This window comes from Poeciliopsis prolifica, unplaced genomic scaffold (assembly GCF_027474105.1).
Source record: "Poeciliopsis prolifica strain line A6 unplaced genomic scaffold, Auburn_PproV2 SCAFFOLD107, whole genome shotgun sequence".
In the NCBI taxonomy this organism is placed as follows: Eukaryota; Metazoa; Chordata; class Actinopteri; order Cyprinodontiformes; family Poeciliidae; genus Poeciliopsis; species Poeciliopsis prolifica.
Window position 1 is genome coordinate 421,612 of NW_026562482.1, and position 18,389 is coordinate 440,000.

The window sequence follows — 18,389 nt, forward strand, 5'->3', positions numbered from 1 at the left end:
CCGGTGTCATGGCGGCTGGGCCGCTGAACAGCGTGACGTAAAGAGCGAAAATGAGTATTAAGTAATGCTGCCATTGAACTGGTGGATAGTTTGCAGCATTTGTGATTTGTTCTTCACATTTCAACATTTGAGTCACATTTTACCTTTAAAGAGCAGTGAATCTACCATGATCTTATTTCATTGAGTCGAGGAGGCAGTATTATTAAAGTTTAATCTGTGTCCCTGCCCACAAACTGTATTTAATGTCATCAAACCGCTAAAATACATGAACATTAATTTCTGATTGTTTCCTAAAGTTGTCTGCTGCCATCTAGTGGCCAGGCGGCGCTATTGCAGCATCATAGACCCGGTTCAGGTCCAGAATGTTCTTCTTTGGTTCCTCAAACAAAATAACAATCGAGTTTATGAAAAACACATTTTATTAGTGTGTGGTTCCGGCCCAGCGGACCGCTCAGAACTCATTCCTATAAATAACTTGAGGCGGGTCCAGCTGGAACTGATCAGAACCAAGAGCCCTTCTGTACAGATCTGGATCGTTAAACTGAACGCCTTTTCACGGAGCGTGGCTGTCGGACCGGTCCAGCACTAGCTCAAAACTGGTCCAGAACCGGGTCAACCCAAACATCAATAGGACTCCGGGTCGACCCAAATGTCCTGACGTAACAAGCAGGACGATCCTGCAGGAAATGTCATTCAGAGCGTTTCTCTGGATCTGGCTAGAAGACCCGGTCGAACTCGGTCTGGCTGGTGGTGGCCGGGTTCCGGTTCTGGTTGGGCTGCTGCTGCGGCATGTGGCCCCTGCGCCGGGGCGGGGCCAGGTACTCGAACATGGACGTGTTGTGCGTGGACAGCATGTTCTTGAGGTCGGACGGCATGGGGTCGGACCAGAAGAAGTCGTGATTGAGGGCGTCGTCGCTGTCGACCCGCTGGGCCGGGTCCAGAACCAGCAGCTTGTCGATCAGGTCCAGGGCGTACGGGTCCTTGACGTAGGCCTTTAGCCGATCCTTGACCTTCCTCTTCTGGCCCTTGGGCAGCTCCATCTTCTGGTACAGCTCGTACTTCTTGTCCACGGCGGGCCAGGCCTCAGCCGTGATGGAGCCGCACAGCTGGCTGATGAGGGTCAGCTGGTGCTGCTCCGTGTTGCCCTGCATGATGGGGCTGCGGGTCCACATCTCCGCCATGATGCAGCCCGCCCCCCACAGGTCGATGGGCGGCCCGTAGTCCCGCTCGCCTGGAGGGGAAAGAGCCAGAGTCAGCAAACACAGCTCCCCCTGCTGGACTAATGACCAAAATGCAGAAACTGCTCCCCCTGCTGTTTCTATACACTCAATACATCAAAACCTGGCATTTAATCCAGTTTTCCACCACAACAATAAACATTTCTGTGTGGAGGTCAGATGCCGAAATTATTAGGAACCAGAACCAGCATGTGGTTTCTCACCCAGCAGCAGCTCTGGCGGTCGGTACCACAGCGTGACGACCCGGTTGGTGTAGCGGTTCCCCTGGCTGTTCTTGGCCAGGCTGAAGGCCCGGGCCAGGCCAAAGTCGGCCAGCTTCAGGACTCCGTCTCTGGTGATCAGGACGTTGGCCGCCTTCATGTCTCTGTGCAGAATCTGAGGCAGAACTGGAACGTTAGCAGACGTCAGACACAGAAGCAAAAGCAGAAGCAGAACCGGATCGGGCTCACCTTGTTTCGGTGGATGTAGTAGAGGCCGTTGAGCAGCATCTGCATCACCTTCTTGATCTCGGCCAGGGTGAACTTGACGTTGGCGTTGCTCAGCAGGCCGGCCAGGTCATGTTCGCAGAAGTCAAACACCAGGTAGATGGAGCCCTTGTAGCGGTTGAACTGGGTAGCTGGGCAAAACACAAGGAACCGTGAGAGCTCTGAAAGTAGGTCGGGCCGGTACCATACCTGGAGGACCAACCTTTGGTTCTGCAGATCTCGATCAGGTTCACTACGTTCTCATGCTTCAGCAGCTGCAGGATCTTGATCTCCCTCAGAGCCGTGATGGGGAACTGGAGGAACCAGGTCAGAACTCATTTCAGGTCAGAACTCATTTCAGGTCAGAACTCATTTCAGGTCAGTAGAACCCAGTGGGACTCGGGTCAGAGTCCAGTTTCTTACCCCTTCCTTCTCGTTCTCCATCAGAACTTTCTTCAGAGCGACCTTCTTCCCGGTCTGCCGGTGCTTGGCCTTGAACACTTCCCTGTCAGTGAGAAGCAAACGATCACAGATCGTCCTGAGACCGGACCGGAAGTGTAGCGAACGCAGTCAAGCATTTTCTTTATGTATATTTTGGGAAATACTGTTTGATTTGGTTAATAACGTTATCTGACCACTTCAGCAATTACGTCATCACTTGGTCACGTGATGCTTTCGATAAAGGGCTGTAAGTTTCGTTTCATACTCAGTTGGGTTTTGCAAGCGGTAATAGGAAAGACAAAGAACTGAAATTTGGAAGAAATGGACTTCTAGCAACTCCTAACCTTCTGGTTGGAGGGGCATACGGTATGGACAATTGAATGGAATATTCTTGTGTTTGTATATGTGTAATAAGTTTCATTTGAACAATTTATATATAAGAGAACATGACGGTTTAACTGATGTATATTTGCCACTGTGTATTTTATTGCAGTGTTCACGGTGGTCTTGGGCGTTTATGTGACAGAAAATTCCTTTAATAAACGTTTGGAACCATCAGTCGGAGCGTTGCATCTTCATCAACCAGTGGAAAAAGTTGGGAGCAGCTATAGTGAACACGTATGCCCCTCCAACCAGAAGGTTAGGAGTTGCTAAAAGTCCATTTCTTCCAAATTTCAGTTCTTTGTCTTTCCTATTACCGCTTGCAAAACCCAACTGAGTATGAAACGAAACTTACAGCCCTTTATCGAAAGCATCACGTGACCAAGTGATGACGTAATTGCTGAAGTGGTCAGATAACGTTATTAACCAAATCAAACAGTATTTCCCAAAATATACATAAAGAAAATGCTTGACTGCGTTCGCTACAGGAAGGTCCGACAGAACCTCTAGGAAAATACGAACACAGCTCACCTGATGTATGGATGAGTTTTATATGAACTAAAATGTTTACAAATACATCTGTTAAAATGGAGAATCTGTGGCCTGAGCTAGATCTGATGTTCTACCTCTAACTTTTATTACAGTGAAAGTAGCAATTCTCTCTGTGGTTGTAGGTTTGATTCAACCAGGATTTTCTGTTTTTGAAGGTTTAACTGATCAGAAAACGCACTTTAAAAATACTGGCTAAGTTCAAACCGAGTTAGCTCAGGTCTATAACACCTAAAACAGCGGAAGCGGCCTTCAGGTTCTGGTTCGGAAGCTAATTCCAATCATTTTCTGAAGCCAACAAGGAGAAGCTGATCGTGTTCCTCACCCAAAGGTTCCCTGTCCGATCTTGGCCATCTTCTCATACTTGGAGAACTCGTCGCAGAACGGGAACTCCACTCCGTCGTAGTATTTGGACATGATGGCGGCCTCACGGTCGGGCCTGCGGAGGGAAATAAAAGCCGTTTTTCACCTCCATCTGGAGAACAGAGAGCTGGGCGCGATAAAAACAGCTCCATTGACGAGCCAGGTAAATAACTGGAGAGCATTATTGAGAGAAAATGAGAGAAATTCTTACTTTTCAACCGCGGTGGCGTTGCTTGTTTTCTCTCGCTGCATCTCGGCGCCGGAAGTGACTCTTCTTTGGATTGATCCAGCAGCTGATCAAATAAAAACCCGGAGCACTACTGCCGCCAGCTGGAGACCGGCTGCAACTACAACCTGTTGAAACTACAGACATATATGTTTTTCCTGTTACTGCTTTGAATTAATTTTTTTTATCGTAAGAAGTTAGTCCTTTAAATTGGTTATGATGAATAAAGCTTCTTAAAGTATTCTGCATACTGTTTCAGAAAAATAGTTACATTGATTTAAAAAAATCTAATTATCTATGTATTTGTTGAATTTATTCATTAATCATTTAACCCATTAATTTAAAGAATTCATTTATCCTTATTGACAATTCTGTTGTTTAATCAAGTAATTTTAGAAATTCCATCCATTACTTTATGCATATTTTTATTCTTTTGATTTATTTAACAGATCTCATTAGGAATTTGTTTTTTATATATATTTTAATTTATTTTAATCAATTTTTGTCATTTTCTCCATCACTATTATTTAAAATGTAAATTTTAAATGATATATATATATTATTATTGTGTTATTTATTTATCGATTTATCACATTTTAGTAAAATTATTTATTTACTAAACTGTCAAGCTTTTTTATATCAATTTTTAAATCAACATTTGTCCAGGTATCAAATTGTTTAATACTTTATTTATTATCCAACTTTCAACTAGAGTTGCAGAATACGTATTGTCCTTCTTTAGTAATTTATTTATTCCTTTTTATTATTTAATTTATTTATCATTGTTGTAGCTTTGGAATTAAATTTCGCTCAATAAAACATTTTAAATGCGCAGTTCATTCACAGAATGTCTCTTATATTCAATTTGCTTTTTGTTTTTGTGAATCTGTTCAGTTTGAACGTAAATGTTATACTTTATGGTTCATATTTTGACTGTTACGCGCTTACAACCAGAAAATAAACAAAAGACGTGACATGACGTCATCACGCACCTGAAAGGACCCGCCCATATTTGGTCGTGGCCTTATGATGGCGTGTCTGCTGCGCGTGCTGCAGCGGCACTCGGCGTTTCGCGCCTCGTGCAGCGACCGGGACTCGGTGTTCAGGTTGGCGGGCCGGGCCGTCCGGAACCACAGCACCCAGGCGGCTCCTCTCTTCCCCGGAATGGAGTACCAGGTAGGGCGGCAGGAGCGGCGCGGCTAGCCCGTTAGCTCGGCCAGCGGCAGGTTGATAAGTTGGAACCGAACCGTAACTTTGCGCCAGCATGAGGAGACAAACACGGGCCCAGTTAGCGGTACTGGGAGAACAGCAGAGAGCTAATGGAGGCGGCTGGAGCCGCGGTCCACTGGGTCAAAGTACAGCTGGTCAGGTGGACTCCCGGTCCCGATCAGTAGAAGGAGGCGCTGCGACAGAACCGGTTGCTGCCAGTCAGACTAGATGCACTTTGACTAGGCCACTTTGTCACATCAACACCTGGCTGTGTTCATTCTGCTCAGGTGTTTAGATTTGGTAACTTCAGGTGAAAACAGGTTTATTCGATTTAGTGAAACCCTGAGCTCCATCTGCAGAAACATTTTAAATCATGTAGCATAATTGTTTGACCTCTGCTATTTCTATATTTTACGTTTTAAACATGATTTAAAATCTAAAAACTGGGTCCCTTCCTGGACTCAGCCTGTGAGAGCGATTTTATGTAACATGAATATAAATGTGTGTAAACAAACTACACAACATGGCTCCTTCTGGTTTTTTAACAGACTTTTTATTTCAACTGTTTATTTATCTTTCATGAACAATTCCTGGAAATCATTGTTAAGATCTTAAGTTGCGTAAATGTTGTAGTGAAGCCAGGAGGTTCCAGCTGGACGTCCAGATGACGCTGGGAACCAGAGCTACAGAAACATTAATATTCATTAATGTGTTTAATATTTTCAGTATGACGACTAAATTAGCACAGCGGGTCTGACGCACATTAATAAGTACAGGTATTAATTTGAACTCTGAGCGTCATGGTGATCAGAACCGGTTGGGTTTCTGGTCAGCAGCACCAGAACCAGCTGGTTGTGCTTCATTCCCTGCTCTGAGCTTTGATGCGGCACAAAGTTCATCCTGAAATGCTGCAGCCGGCTCACCTTTGAGGAGTTACCATGAAAACAGATTCAGGTGCGCCTATCGTCTCTCCTCCCAGACAGACAACCGGACCAGCTAGCGCTAGCTTAACAGAGCCTGCTGCTTTTGCCAGTGCTGCCTTCAATGAGCGTGGGAAATTTCAGGATCTGTCAGATGAACTAAACCGCCTCTGCTGCTAACAGGGTTCAGCTCCAGCCCTCCTCCCCCAGCATGATGCTGCCACCACCAGTGGCCGAGCCTGTGGGTTAGTTCAGGCTCAGCTCTGCTCCATGTTGGGTTTGGGTCGATGGTTCTACCTGTGTTTCCGGGTCAGGATGTCCTCAGACCTACTTCCTGTCGCAGGACGCGATCTGGACCCTGAACACGCAGAGCAACGCCAGCGTCGTGCAGCAGGCCCGCAGCGGGCAGAGAGACCCCAGCAGCAGCTGCTGGCCATGCCGGGCTTCCTGGAGCGGGCCGGGCTCACGGTGGGTCCGCCAGAACCAGAACCAGAACCTGAACCTGCTCTGCTGCTTCAGGCTGACCCGCTGTGTGCTTTTCAGGTGGAGCAGCTGGATCACCTCAACATCATCCACGTTACAGGGACCAAGGGCAAGGTGAGGCTCTTAAAGGGCCGGTACGCCGACCTGAAGCAAGCACCTGGAACACAGGTTTGACCTCTGACCTCTGACCCCAGCCGCTCTGTTTTCCAGGGATCCACCTGCGCGTTCACAGAGCAGATCCTCAGAACCTACGGCTTCCGGACCGGGTTCTACAGGTGAGTCCGGTCCAGTGATTCCAGTTCTGGCTCAGAACGAACCGACTACAACTCCATAAAACTATTTTGTTTTCAAATCATTTTAATTTAACTTTTACTGCATTTTAAAATTGTATTTTTGATCTATTTATTGATCTATAATTTTATTTAACAGTTTATTTACAACTTTATTTTATTTATACATTTATGTACTTATTTATTTATTTATTGACTTAGTTCAGCATTTTTTGTCAATATATTTACTTTATCATTTAGTTCATCTTTCTATTTATTTAACAAGTTGTTTATAAATTTATGTTCTTCAAAGATTAATTGATCAATTTATGAGTTAGCATTTTATTTTTATCAGTTTATTTGCTTTCTATCATTTATTAGTTTAGAACTGGTCCAGATGTTGAATCATGCTGCCCACAGCATGATGCTGCCACCGCCAGGATTCATTCTGACTCCAGAGGTTCTTCGGAACCGTTTGGGTTCACAGCTGTGGCAGAACCAGTTTAAACCAGTAGACCAGTTTAAACTGGAGCAGCAGCTCCAGGTCTGACTGGTTTCCAGTTTAGGTTTCGGTGAAGCAGGTTAACGTTTCGGTTTAGCGTAGGCGTCTGATTGGACGATGTTCTGCTCTGACTTCCTGTTTCCTGCAGCTCGCCCCACCTGGTCCAGGTGAGGGAGAGGATCCGCATCGACGGCCGGCCAATCAGCAACGAGCTTTTCACCAAGTACTTCTGGCAGGTTTACGGACGGCTGGATAAGACCAAGGTGAGACCGACCAGAACCAGAACAATCAGAGCTGCTGGATGATGCGTTTACAGACCAGAGAGAAAGTCAGACTTTGACCTGCAGATTAGAATCAAACGGTCCGATTGGTCCGGTCCGCACTGGGCCCAGTTCCAGGCAGGAGGAACCAGTTAATGAGTGCTGTGATGGGGCAGAGCGTGACCTCCATGTGACCTCCATGTGACTCCACAGACTGGCTTATTGGAGACGTTCAGGCCTCACTTTGCGTTTTGATGGTGACTGTTTGTCACGTATGGCAAACCCAGAGGACCAAAAATCTTTATATGCAAATGAGCTGCTGCTGGCCACGCCCCCAAACTCTGTGTTTACTCGTCATACAGGTGAAAATGGCTACAGTTCAGTAAGACTGAAGACAGTCAAAGATGATGTCAAATATGGCCAAAATCCCATCAAAACTGTTTTTTATGCCTGAGGCTCGGTGGTGGAGGGTTGATGGTGCGGACGTGAAGTCATTTATTGTACTTGGTAAGTTGATTCTGACCTCTGACCTCAGGAGGCTCATGGAGGGACGATGCCGGCGTACTTCCGGTTCCTCACCATCTTGACGTTCCACGTCTTCCTGCAGGAGAAGGTGAGCTCTCGCCACGCAGCGTCTGATTGGCTGCTTCCCATCGTTGCATCTGATTGGCTGCTTTCGTTCAGGTGGACTTGGCCATCATCGAAGTCGGGATCGGAGGAGCGTACGACTGCACCAACGTTGTCAGGTGGACGTTGTCACTTTAAGGCTGGAAGCTATCCCTCTCCAGCAGAGGGAAATATTAGCTTAGTTTCATTTAGCTTGGTGTAGCGTAGCATAGCTTAGCACCTATTAGTGTCAGGACTGGCTAGATGTTTGGTTCTGTTGTTGAGTTCTGGAGTTTGTTGCTTAGCTTAGCTTAGTGCAACCTGGTGTAGTTCAACGTAGCTTAGCCTCGTATAGCTTAGCATACCTTAGCTTGGTATGGTTAGTTTAGCTTAGCATAGTTTAGCTTAGCTCTGTCCAGCTTATTGGGTAGAAAGTAGATGTCTGGTTTCTGGTTCTGTCGGGTCCTTGTTTTGGGTTCTGGTTCTGGTGTCGCGCTCCAGCCGCTCACTGACCCGTGCGTTCCCAGGAGGCCGTGGGTCTGTGGCGTCTCCTCTCTGGGAATCGACCACACCCAGATTTTGGGCGACACCATCGAGAAGATCGCCTGGCAGAAAGCGGGAATCTTCAAGGTGCAACTGGTTCTGGTTGGGTCGCTGTAGGTCCGGTTCTTCACCCAGGGTTTGACCTTTGACTCGTTTGTGCAGCGGGCGTTCCCGCATTCACGGTCCGGCAGCCTCAGGAAGCCATGGCGGTTCTGAGGGACCGGGCCAGAGAGATCCGGGTGAGTGTCCCGGTCCGGCAGGTCAGCGCCGCCGGCCATCATCCTCACGTCTTGCTGTCTGCCGCTGCAGTGTCCGCTGCGGGTCTGTCCGGACCTGGACCGGTACCAGACGGAGTCCGGCGCGCTGCAGCTGGGCCTGGCGGGTCAGCACCAGCGCTCCAACGCGTCGCTGGCCCTGCAGCTCTGCCACACCTGGCTGCAGAGGAGATGTGGCCCAGGTGAGGAAACGTTCACATCAGGATCAAATCTTCATCAACCGCAGGACTTTGATGACATCACAGTTTTTTCTCACTAAACCAGTTTTCTCGTAAAATTATAAATTTATTTTGCTAATTAATTTTTTTTACTTTTGCTTCACTCGGTTCTTCCGACATTTTTTCTTTTGTTGGAAAATTCTCTGTCAGCCTGGTCAGGTTGAGCTCTGCTGCCACCTGGTGATCGGAGGCCAGTTTACAAGCATAACTAAAGATCCCTGCACCCAAACTATATGAGAGGTTCTGATTGAGAGGTTCTGTGTGGAATAGCCCGTTTGGACTTTCTGTTTCTGCAGATTCAAGCCCCGCCCTCCCTGATCCGGACAGCTGCTTATCGCAGGCGGACTCCTTCCGGCCCGGCGCCGCCATGGTGAAAGGTGAGTCCCGGAACCATTCTTTCGGACTCGCAGAACCGGCACCTGGTCACGGTTTCTGCGTTTGGTACCAGGCCTGGCAGACACGCATTGGGCCGGTCGGAACCAGACGCTGCGGCGCGGCGCGCTGACCTACTTCCTGGATGGAGCCCACACCCACCGCAGCATGCAGGCCTGCGTCCAGTGGTTCCAGGAGGCCGCCCGCCCAGCCCCAGAGCGGCGCCAGGTGAGCCGGACCGGACCGGTACTGACCCAGGTCTGTGTGAAGCCATTTCTGTTGACCTGCTGCTGTGTTTCAGTGGCGCCGTGGCCCGGGTTCTGCTGTTCAACTCCTCCGGGCAAAGAGACGCTGCCGCCATGCTGAAGCTGCTGCTGGTGAGTCAGAACCGGGTCAGACAGAACCGGACCGGGTCCAGGTGGGCTAACGGCAGCCTCTCTGCTCTCTCCTCCAGCCGTGTCGTTTCGACTTGGCCGTGTTCTGCCCAACATCACCGAAACCGTCGCCTCCGGTAACGCAGGTCAGAGCCGCCGTCTGCTGCTGAGGGAACTGTTCGGTCCTGGAGGGAACTGTTCGGTTCTAGAGGGAACTGTTCGGTTCTGGAGGGAACTGTTCGGTTCTAGAGGGAACTGTTCGGTTGTGGAGGGAACTGTTCGGTTCTGGAGGGAACTGTTCGGTTGTAGAGGGAACTGTTCGGTTGTAGAGGGAACTGTTCGGTTGTAGAGGGAACTGTTCGGTTCTGGAGGGAACTGTTCGGTTCTAGAGGGAACTGTTCGGTTCTGGAGGGAACTGTTCGGTTCTGGAGGGAACTGTTCGGTTCTGGAGGGAACTGTTCGGTTGTAGAGGGAACTGTTCGGTTCTGGAGGGAACTGTTCGGTTGTAGAGGGAACTGTTCGGTTCTAGAGGGAACTGTTCGGTTGTAGAGGGAACTGTTCGGTTCTGGAGGGAACTGTTCGGTTGTAGAGGGAACTGTTCGGTTCTGGAGGGAACTGTTCGGTTCTGGAGGGAACTGTTCGGTTCTAGAGGGAACTGTTCGGTTGTAGAGGGAACTGTTAGGTTCTAGAGGGAACTGTTAGGTTCTAGAGGGAACTGTTCGGTTCTAGAGGGAACTGTTCGGTTGTAGAGGGAACTGTTCGGTTCTGGAGGGAACTGTTCGGTTGTAGAGGGAACTGTTCGGTTGTAGAGGGAACTGTTCGGTTGTAGAGGGAACTGTTCGGTTCTGGAGGGAACTGTTCGGTTCTAGAGGGAACTGTTCGGTTCTAGAGGGAACTGTTTGGTTCTGGAGGGAACTGTTCGGTTCTGGAGGGAACTGTTCGGTTCTGGAGGGAACTGTTCAGTTCTGGAGGGAACTGTTCGGTTGTAGAGGGAACTGTTCGGTTCTGGAGGGAACTGTTCAGTTCTGGAGGGAACTGTTCGGTTTTCATGTTGTTCCTCCTCTACCTGCTGATATTTGGTTCTGGACCGGCGGGTCCAGCAGAACTCTGGTGCTTCTATCTGAACATGGACCCGTCTCCTCTCAGACCAGCAGAACTTCAACGTCACAGTGGAGGCCATGCTGACCGGTTGCCTGGACAACGAGCGGAGCTGGCGTCTCCTGGGCGACGGCGGAGAAGAGAACGCGGCGCCGCTGCTGATCCGGGACGGACCGGCGCCGCTCGCCGAGAGGAAGGCGGACACGCTGTGTTCCCCTGCATCCTCAGCGCCCTCCGCTGGATCGCCCAGGGAAGAGACCCGGTTCTGACCCAGCCGGCCCAGACGGCGGCGCCCGTCACACCCAGCATGGCCGCCAAGGCCGCGGCGCTTCGGGACGCCGCACACGTCCACATCCTGGTGACCGGCAGCCTGCACCTGGTGGGAGGCGTCCTCAAACACCTGGACCCAGAGGACGGGTAGACTGGGAGCGTGGGTGATCTGGGACGGGTCGGTGCTGCTTTACTTCCAGGCTTGGTGAAAATGGACCTTCCAGGTGGAACCCGGTTCTGTCCCGGTTCTGAAGCTCCTCTCTCACCAGCCGGGTCGTCTTGTTGTTTTGGACTTTCTTTACTTTCCAGGTGGTTCTGATCAGTGATTGGCTGCCGGGTACCATCGGGTCACAGTGGTCCAAACCCAGTCCGGTCTGCGTCTAAACCCAACAGAACCGTGACCCAGCTGAGCTTCAGAACCAGAACCCGCTGAGGAGCCCCAGCAGGGGTCCGTTCTGATCAGACCGGGCCTCGAGTTTCCGAGTCTCACTTGAAGCTGAACTTGTTTACATGAACCGCTGGTCTCTGCTGGACGGGTCGGCGCTGCAGAACCGGACCCAGCAGAACCAGAACCTCTGCCTTCATGATCCCAGTCTGTCTGTGTTTCTGTCTCTTCCACTTTGTTCAACACTACTGAGGATGGTTGTGGTTCTGATCCGGTTCAGATCAGATTTAAATGAGCCTTAATGTAAATGATTACACTGACGCCTGCAGGCGGTGAGAGGTACTGCATCAACATTATTCAGCCTTTATCTGATCCAATCAATGTTGGTATTGATATATTAATTCCATGAATTTCTCTCTAAACCTTTGGCAGTCAGACTACAATGAAGGTGTCATAAAATGTTTAAATTATGGATTTATTTTGAAGATGATGGTGCCAATAATAAAAAAATTTAATAAAAAATGGTTTCCTGCTTCCAGTTTGAACTTTTCCTGTTTGAGTTTTTTCTGCAGCTTGAAAATGATTAAAAAAACGAAGGTGAAGCCATGAAGCCAGTCAGAGAAACTAAATTAATTAATCAATAAATGGATCATAAACAGTTTGATGTTGAAATGTATGTTCAGTAAACATAGTTTAATTTGCATGATACAGGTTTTGGAGGATTTGTTTTTCTGTGAAAATGATGTGATGTAAAGGATTTTAATGCATTTATGATGCGGACTTTATTAACTTCACAATAAGGTTGGGTCAATTTGCTCACAGAAACTGATATTTTATGATCTCTGAAAAACATAAGCTACAGTCATAATAATGGGACTTTATTCTAGGATTATTGTGACTTTTATTATTTTCTGGTGGAACCGGATAAACTTTTAATTGAATGATTATTATGCAGGAATAAGATTTTTTTTAAATTGTGTTATCAATGCTAAAATGAATTTCAATCTTTTAATTTTCCAATATTGAATTTTTCAATGAATTTTAACTGTGAGAACTGAGTTTTGACCGTGTTGTTGTGGAGAACATGTTTAGATCCTGCTTTGTTGTTCTCCAGCCCAACTGTTGAAAAGTTACTGGCATCTTCCTCAGCCAATAGGAGCACAGCGCTGTGAGCGTTCGCATGCCACCCAGCCAATAGGCGCGCAGTGGGCGGGGCTTCGTTCCCGGCTAACGTAAGCGTTGTTTGTCGGAAGAAGAAGCCGATTCTGGAAGCCATTACGCTGCGCTCAGAAAGTGAGCAAATCGTACTATTTTTGCGTACATTACGCAGGCTTACCTCCGCCAGGAGCTGCTCCCGCAGGTATGGCTTCGGCCGCCAAGAAGAGGAAGATGAATTTCTCGGAGCGGGAGGTGGAAATCATCGTGGAGGAAATAGAGAAGCAGAAGCAGACTCTGGTGAGCCACTTCAACGCGGGAGTCACGCACATGGCCAAGAACAACGCCTGGATGGACATCCTGAAGAAGGTGAACGCCGTCACCACCTGCCCGCGCGAGCTGCCCGAGGTCAAGAAGAAGTGGTCCGACATGAAGACCGAGGTCCGCCGGAAGGTGGCCCAGGCGCGGGCCGCAATCGAGGGCACGGCCGCGGACTGCGCTCCGGTCCCGGTCATCCTCACCGCCATGCAGCAGCGGATCTGCAACCTGCTGGGGGAGGCCACCATCATCAGCTTACCGGCCGGGGACCCGGAGGCGGAGGGCGGCCTGCCGGTGGCGGTGAGCGCCGCGACCACCGTGACCCTGGCGGAAGGTAAACACGCCGGGGTCAGAGGTCACCTGCCCCACAAACACTCAGAAGTTATACATTATATTAGAAATGTTATGTGTAAACATACCACCATAAATCGATTTAAAAACTTTGTCAAAATAAACTTTAAAATAAAAAAATACATTTAAAAAATAATTTTAAAGGTTTTTTCTTTAAAAGATACACTGATAAAAAAAATTAAAATAACTTGTAAAACTATTACAACAATTAACACTCATTAGTACGAATAAAGACTTAAAAATAAAAAGATGATCAGATGATGTTTTTAAAAAAACATTTAAATGCGATTGGGCTGTTTGGTAAGTTAACAAGTTATCACAAATTTATAAACTGATAAAAATGACACATTTAAATAGAAACAGGAATAAATTCAAGTAAACGCGTTAATAAATCAACAAATGAACAAACATTGTTAAAATAATTTAAGGATAGATTAAACAAAAAATCATTACTGTTAAAATATACATCAAAATTTCTCTACTGAGATTTAATTCTGTATTACTGAAAAAAATGTAATAATAATAACAATTATTATTATTATTATATTGCATCTTTATTCAAATTCAACAACAGATTTTATTTATAAAAAGCTTTTTAACTTCTCAAAGTTAAAAAGCTTTAAAATCCTCTGATTTTAAACCACCATGTCAGCTGTGAGCTCTGCTGTAGATCTGAATGAGACGCTCTGATTGGTGGAACTGTGATGATGTCACCACCCAGCTGACGTTAACCTCCATCCTCCATGTTGTTCAGCTCTTCCAGGACCAGCAGGGGGCGTCTGTGAGGAGCCCAAGCCGCTGACCGGTAAGTTCCCCGTCCCGGACCTGCTGAGGTTCTGCTCCAGATCTGAGCTCAACCCGTCCGTCTCGTCCGCCTGCAGCTGAAACCACGTACCACGCCCTGGAGGACGGCGGCGTGGTGGAGTACTGCACCGCCGCCGCCGTGGGAGACTCCGCCCCCACCGTGATGGCCGCCGTGGAAACGCCGGTGGAGATGCTGGCGCCGTCGTTAGCCTCGCCGGCGCCGCCGCAGGCCAAGCCGCAGGAGCTGAAGAGCCGCATCGCCCTGAACTCGGCGCGCCTGCTGCAGGAGCAGCGCGTCACCAACGTCCACATCCGCCAGATCGCGCAGCACCTGGAGGGGCAGAACGAGCTGCTGCAGGTGATGCGGCGCTGCCAGGAGGCGCAGGCGCTGGCACAGGAGCGGCAGGCGCAGGCGCTGGAGGGGACGCAGGCCGCGCTGCTGGCGCTGGTCCAGATGCTGCGGCCCGCGCTCAAAGACCTCAGGAAGTTCCTGCAGAGCGGGGCGGAGCCGGCGCCCGCGGCAACGGCGCCGGTCGCCGCCGCCGCCGTTGCAGAAGAAGAACAGAGCCGGTGTAAGAGCCCTGCTGCAGCGCCACAGCGACCCGACCCGCTGGAGGAGACGCACTGACCCGAATCTGGTTCTGACCCGGTTCAGACTCGCTGAAGGAGACACACTGACCCGAATCCGGTTCTGACCCGGTTCAGACTCGCTGAAGGAGACACACTGACCCGAATCTGGTTCTGACCCGGTTCAGACCCAGTTCAGACCCGCTGGAGGAGACTCACTGAGCCAGTTCCAGTTCTCAATCGGTTCTGACCCGGTTCTGATGCCCAGCCTGGTTTTACAGGCTGCAGACAGGATGCTGCAGTGCTGCAGTTGCACCACTGGGGGCGCTGTGTCCCCACAAACTCTGAGTTTTTTATGAATGCAGTTCTGTTTGTGTCTGTAGACATTAAATCATTTTTAATAAATAAAATCTGAATTCTGGTTTTTAAGCTAAAAACTGAACATAGTGTCTGTGTGGAGGAAGTGACATCATCTTGTGAGCGTTGCTATGGAAACAGGTTGTCCTCCAGATTTCTTAACTCTGATGAAACCAGGCCTACAGTGAAACATGGGGGCGGCAGCATCATGCTATGGGGATGCAGGAGCTGACAGTCGTCAACATCTGGAGGGAAAATGGCCGCCAGATGTCTCCATCCAGCCTGATGCAGGAGAAGAAGAAAACTGAAGATCAGAGTGACCGGAGCAACAATTTACTCTGAAATTCATTTATTTTATTGAAATCTTATTATTTAAATGTTACTAGATAATTAATTAGGCATCTGATGTTACCTTTAATTATTTAAAATTGTATCTGTTTGGGCCTCCGTAGATCAGGGATCACATCAATATTATTCTGAATATCAGTTCATGACCCCCAGCTGGTGTCTCATGACCCTCTGGGGGCCCGACGCCCAGTTTGGGAACGCCGGGTCTACAGCAGGCGTTCCCAAACTTCCAGCCTCTGATTCCCAGAATGACTTCAAACTATGAAATATAGTCATTTTAAAACATTCAAATAATTACAATTAATTGATAAATTACTGTTGAAATTAAGGCTTTCACAAACATTTCACATTTTCTTCCATTTATTTCTTTATATTTCTTTGTGTAGTTGAGCAGTATTTTCCCTCAGGGCCCCAGGCCCCTGGGCTCCCTCTTTGGGGTCGCCGGTGGGTTCCAGGTCAATAAACATTTCTGTCCTAAAAATAAATTTAAACTGGTTTTAATTTAATCTTTACATTTTCTAACTGAGCTAAAATCTTCAGAATTAGAAAAAAACAAAATAAAGTTCCAGGTTTAGACCTGGTGGCAGCAGCAGGGGGAGTACTTAGTTTACTTTAGTTCAGTTTAGTTTAGTTTAGTTTAGTTTAGTTCAGTTTAGTTTACTTTAGTTCAGTTTAGTTTAGTTTAGTTCAGTTTAGTTTAGTTTAGTTTAGTTTACTTTAGTTTAGTTTACTTTAGTTCAGGTAAGTTCAGTTTAGTTTAGTTTAGTTTAGTTTAGTTTAGTTTACTTTAGTTCAGTTTAGTTTAGTTTAGTTCAGTTTAGTTTACTTTAGTTTAGTTTACTTTAGTTCAGGTAAGTTCAGTTTAGTTTAGTTTAGTTAGTTTACTTTAGTTCAGTTTAGTTTAGTTTAGTTCAGTTTAGTTTAGTTTAGTTTACTTTAGTTCAGTAAGTTCAGTTTAGTTTAGTTTAGTTTAGTTTACTTTAGTTCAGTTAAGTTCAGTTTAGTTTAGTTTAGTTTAGTTTAGTTTAGTTTAGTTTACTTAGTTCAGTTTAGTTTAGTTTAGTTCAGTTTAGTTTAGTTAGTTTAGTTTACTTTAGTTCAGTTAAGTTCAGTTTAGTTTAGTTTAGTTTAGTTCAGTTTAGTTTAGTTTACTTTAGTTCAGTTTAGTTTAGTTTAGTTCAGTTAAGTTCAGTTAGTTTAGTTTAGTTTAGTTCAGTTTAGTTTAGTTTAGTTTAGTTTAGTTTAGTTTAGTTTAGTTCAGTTAAGTTCAGTTTAGTTTAGTTTAGTTTACTTTAGTTTAGTTTAGTTTAGTTTAGTTTAGTTTAGTTTACTTTAGTTTAGTTTAGTTTAGTTTAGTTTACTTTAGTTTAGTTTAGTTTAGTTTAGTTTAGTTTAGTTTAGTTTACTCAGTTCTGGTTTGATGGCTGCGCGCTCCCGCGGCGGCGCGCGCGCTCGGCGGGCCGCCCCTCTCTTTGAACAGGTCGCTCGGTTCGGTTCGGTTCGGTTCGGTTCGGCGCGCCTCTGACTGCGGGGCTCCGCTGCGGGGACGAACCCACACATGTCCTGAAGATCAGAACCAGGAAGTTCGGAGTTCAGATCCGGTTCTGACCCGGTTTGTGCGGTGAGTTTGGCGGTGTTTGCGTGGCAGAGCGGTTCCAAACTGCTGCGGTTCGGAGTTGGTCCGGACCGGGATAACGTTCTGGTTCTGGTCCCGGTCAGCAGGATCCAGCAGGAATGATTCACCGACCAGAATTCTGCCTCCTGTAGAACCGGACCCAGTCTGTCCTGCGTGGTTCCGCTGCGGTTCGGCTGAGGGTTCAGCTGGTTCTTTGTGGATCATGGCTTTTCTGATCAAGAAGAAAAGTTCAAGTTCCAGGTCCACTTCGTCCTGGAGGAACTGGCCGCGGTTCCGTTCGTCAACGGGGTTCTGTTCTGCAAAGTTCGGCTGGTGGACGGAGGAGACTTCAGCATCTCCTCCTCCAGGTGAGTCCGGCCGGTTCCGGACCGGTTCCTGACCGGTTCCCAGTCAAACCGCTGACTCGACCCAGTTCCTGCTGACCGTTTGTTGTCGGTTCGGTTCGGTTCGGTTCCGGATGGCTTGGCGACCATAAAACCTGCGACCTTTAGTTGTCATGTTGATCCGCCTCACACACCCTGAGGGCCGGTTGCTGCGGGAACTTACAGACATAAAGAACGTTCTCTTAAAGGAACGACTCAAACTCTTCATTCAGAACCGTTTCCTTCCAAACCGATTTCAAACCGATTTCTGCTCATTTAGGTGATTTTCTGTTGCTAACTATCATGATCCTCAGTTCTCCTCACGATTGATTGATTATTCCAACGATTAATCAATTATTCTGCCAATACACTTTTGACTATTAATTATTCTAATGATTAATTGAATATTGTAACAAATAATCAGATAAATTGTCACATTCTGCACATTTTTCATTTAACCGTTTAATCCTCTTTTATATAATATTAGAAATACATTAAATAAACGTTGAAATGATTTGAAATAAATAATTTCCTTTAGTGAAGGTTTGATCGGCTTCAGCTAAACGCCCTGACATCATGAGAGGCTGCTCAGTTAGCGATTAGTTGACAATTACGTCATAAATCGATCAATCACGATTAAACCGACTAATCTATTGAAAGGTCAAACTTTAAATATCCTGCTGGTTTCTGGGCTGTTGGAGGAAACAGGAAGTTTACCGAAAGGCATCAGAACCAGAAATAAAAGCGACTCATCCAGTCAGATGATCAGAGGCTGTTTGTTGTTTTGATGGAAACGCAGAAATGCACCGATCGGGCCGATACCGGCTGATACCAATATCTGCTTTCTTTGACCGAGTCCAGTTTCAACTATTTTGATTTAAATTAAAAAGATGGATAAAGTTCTGCAGCTTCTTTCCTCTGGATCTTAAAATTAATGCAAGAGGAGACTTTGACTCAACAGAACCCGGTTCTGTTCCAGCCTGAACCCGGTTCTGTTCCAGCATGAACCCGGTTCTGTTCCAGCCTGAACCCGGTTCTGTTCCAG

General features: G+C 47.2%; 2 protein-coding genes and 2 pseudogenes across 2 annotated transcripts; 3 read left to right on the forward strand and 1 right to left on the reverse strand.

Annotated features, from left to right (window-relative positions):
• Nucleotides 1–401: 401 nt before the first annotated feature.
• Nucleotides 402–3,791, reverse strand: LOC129354285 (cyclin-dependent kinase 9). Its single transcript, XM_055023788.1, has 7 exons — nt 3,648–3,791; nt 3,399–3,512; nt 2,126–2,207; nt 1,926–2,016; nt 1,688–1,854; nt 1,442–1,613; nt 402–1,231 (listed from the first exon to the last, which is right to left on the reverse strand). Exons 1-7 carry the CDS (start codon nt 3,686–3,688, stop codon nt 717–719), a joined length of 1,182 nt encoding a protein of 393 aa, XP_054879763.1. The 5' UTR covers nt 3,689–3,791; the 3' UTR covers nt 402–716.
• An 869-nt stretch (nt 3,792–4,660) lies between these two features.
• LOC129354287 (folylpolyglutamate synthase, mitochondrial-like) lies at nt 4,661–11,992 on the forward strand (annotated as a pseudogene).
• A 576-nt stretch (nt 11,993–12,568) lies between these two features.
• On the forward strand, nt 12,569–15,032 carry naif1 (nuclear apoptosis inducing factor 1). Its single transcript, XM_055023789.1, has 3 exons — nt 12,569–13,253; nt 14,025–14,075; nt 14,152–15,032. The coding sequence occupies exons 1-3, from the start codon at nt 12,809–12,811 to the stop codon at nt 14,700–14,702; spliced, it is 1,047 nt and encodes a 348-aa protein (XP_054879764.1). The 5' UTR covers nt 12,569–12,808; the 3' UTR covers nt 14,703–15,032.
• A 1,701-nt stretch (nt 15,033–16,733) lies between these two features.
• LOC129354292 (early estrogen-induced gene 1 protein-like) overlaps nt 16,734–18,389 on the forward strand; it is a 12,659-nt pseudogene continuing 11,003 nt past the window's right edge.

Bases quoted from the DNA above. Each gene is read 5' to 3' on its own strand.
- naif1 (XM_055023789.1), top strand. From the start codon at position 12,809: ATGGCTTCGGCCGCCAAGAAGAGGAAGATGAATTTCTCGGAGCGGGAG. The intron at 13,254-14,024 runs GTAAACACGCCG...CATGTTGTTCAG, and splicing joins CACCGTGACCCTGGCGGAAG to CTCTTCCAGGACCAGCAGGG. The intron at 14,076-14,151 runs GTAAGTTCCCCG...GTCCGCCTGCAG, and splicing joins GGAGCCCAAGCCGCTGACCG to CTGAAACCACGTACCACGCC.
- LOC129354285 (XM_055023788.1), bottom strand. From the start codon at position 3,688: ATGCAGCGAGAGAAAACAAGCAACGCCACCGCGGTTGAAAA. The intron at 3,513-3,647 runs GTAAGAATTTCT...TTCCCTCCGCAG, and splicing joins AACGCCACCGCGGTTGAAAA to GCCCGACCGTGAGGCCGCCA. The intron at 2,017-2,125 runs GTAAGAAACTGG...TGGTTCCTCCAG, and splicing joins TGGAGAACGAGAAGGAAGGG to TTCCCCATCACGGCTCTGAG.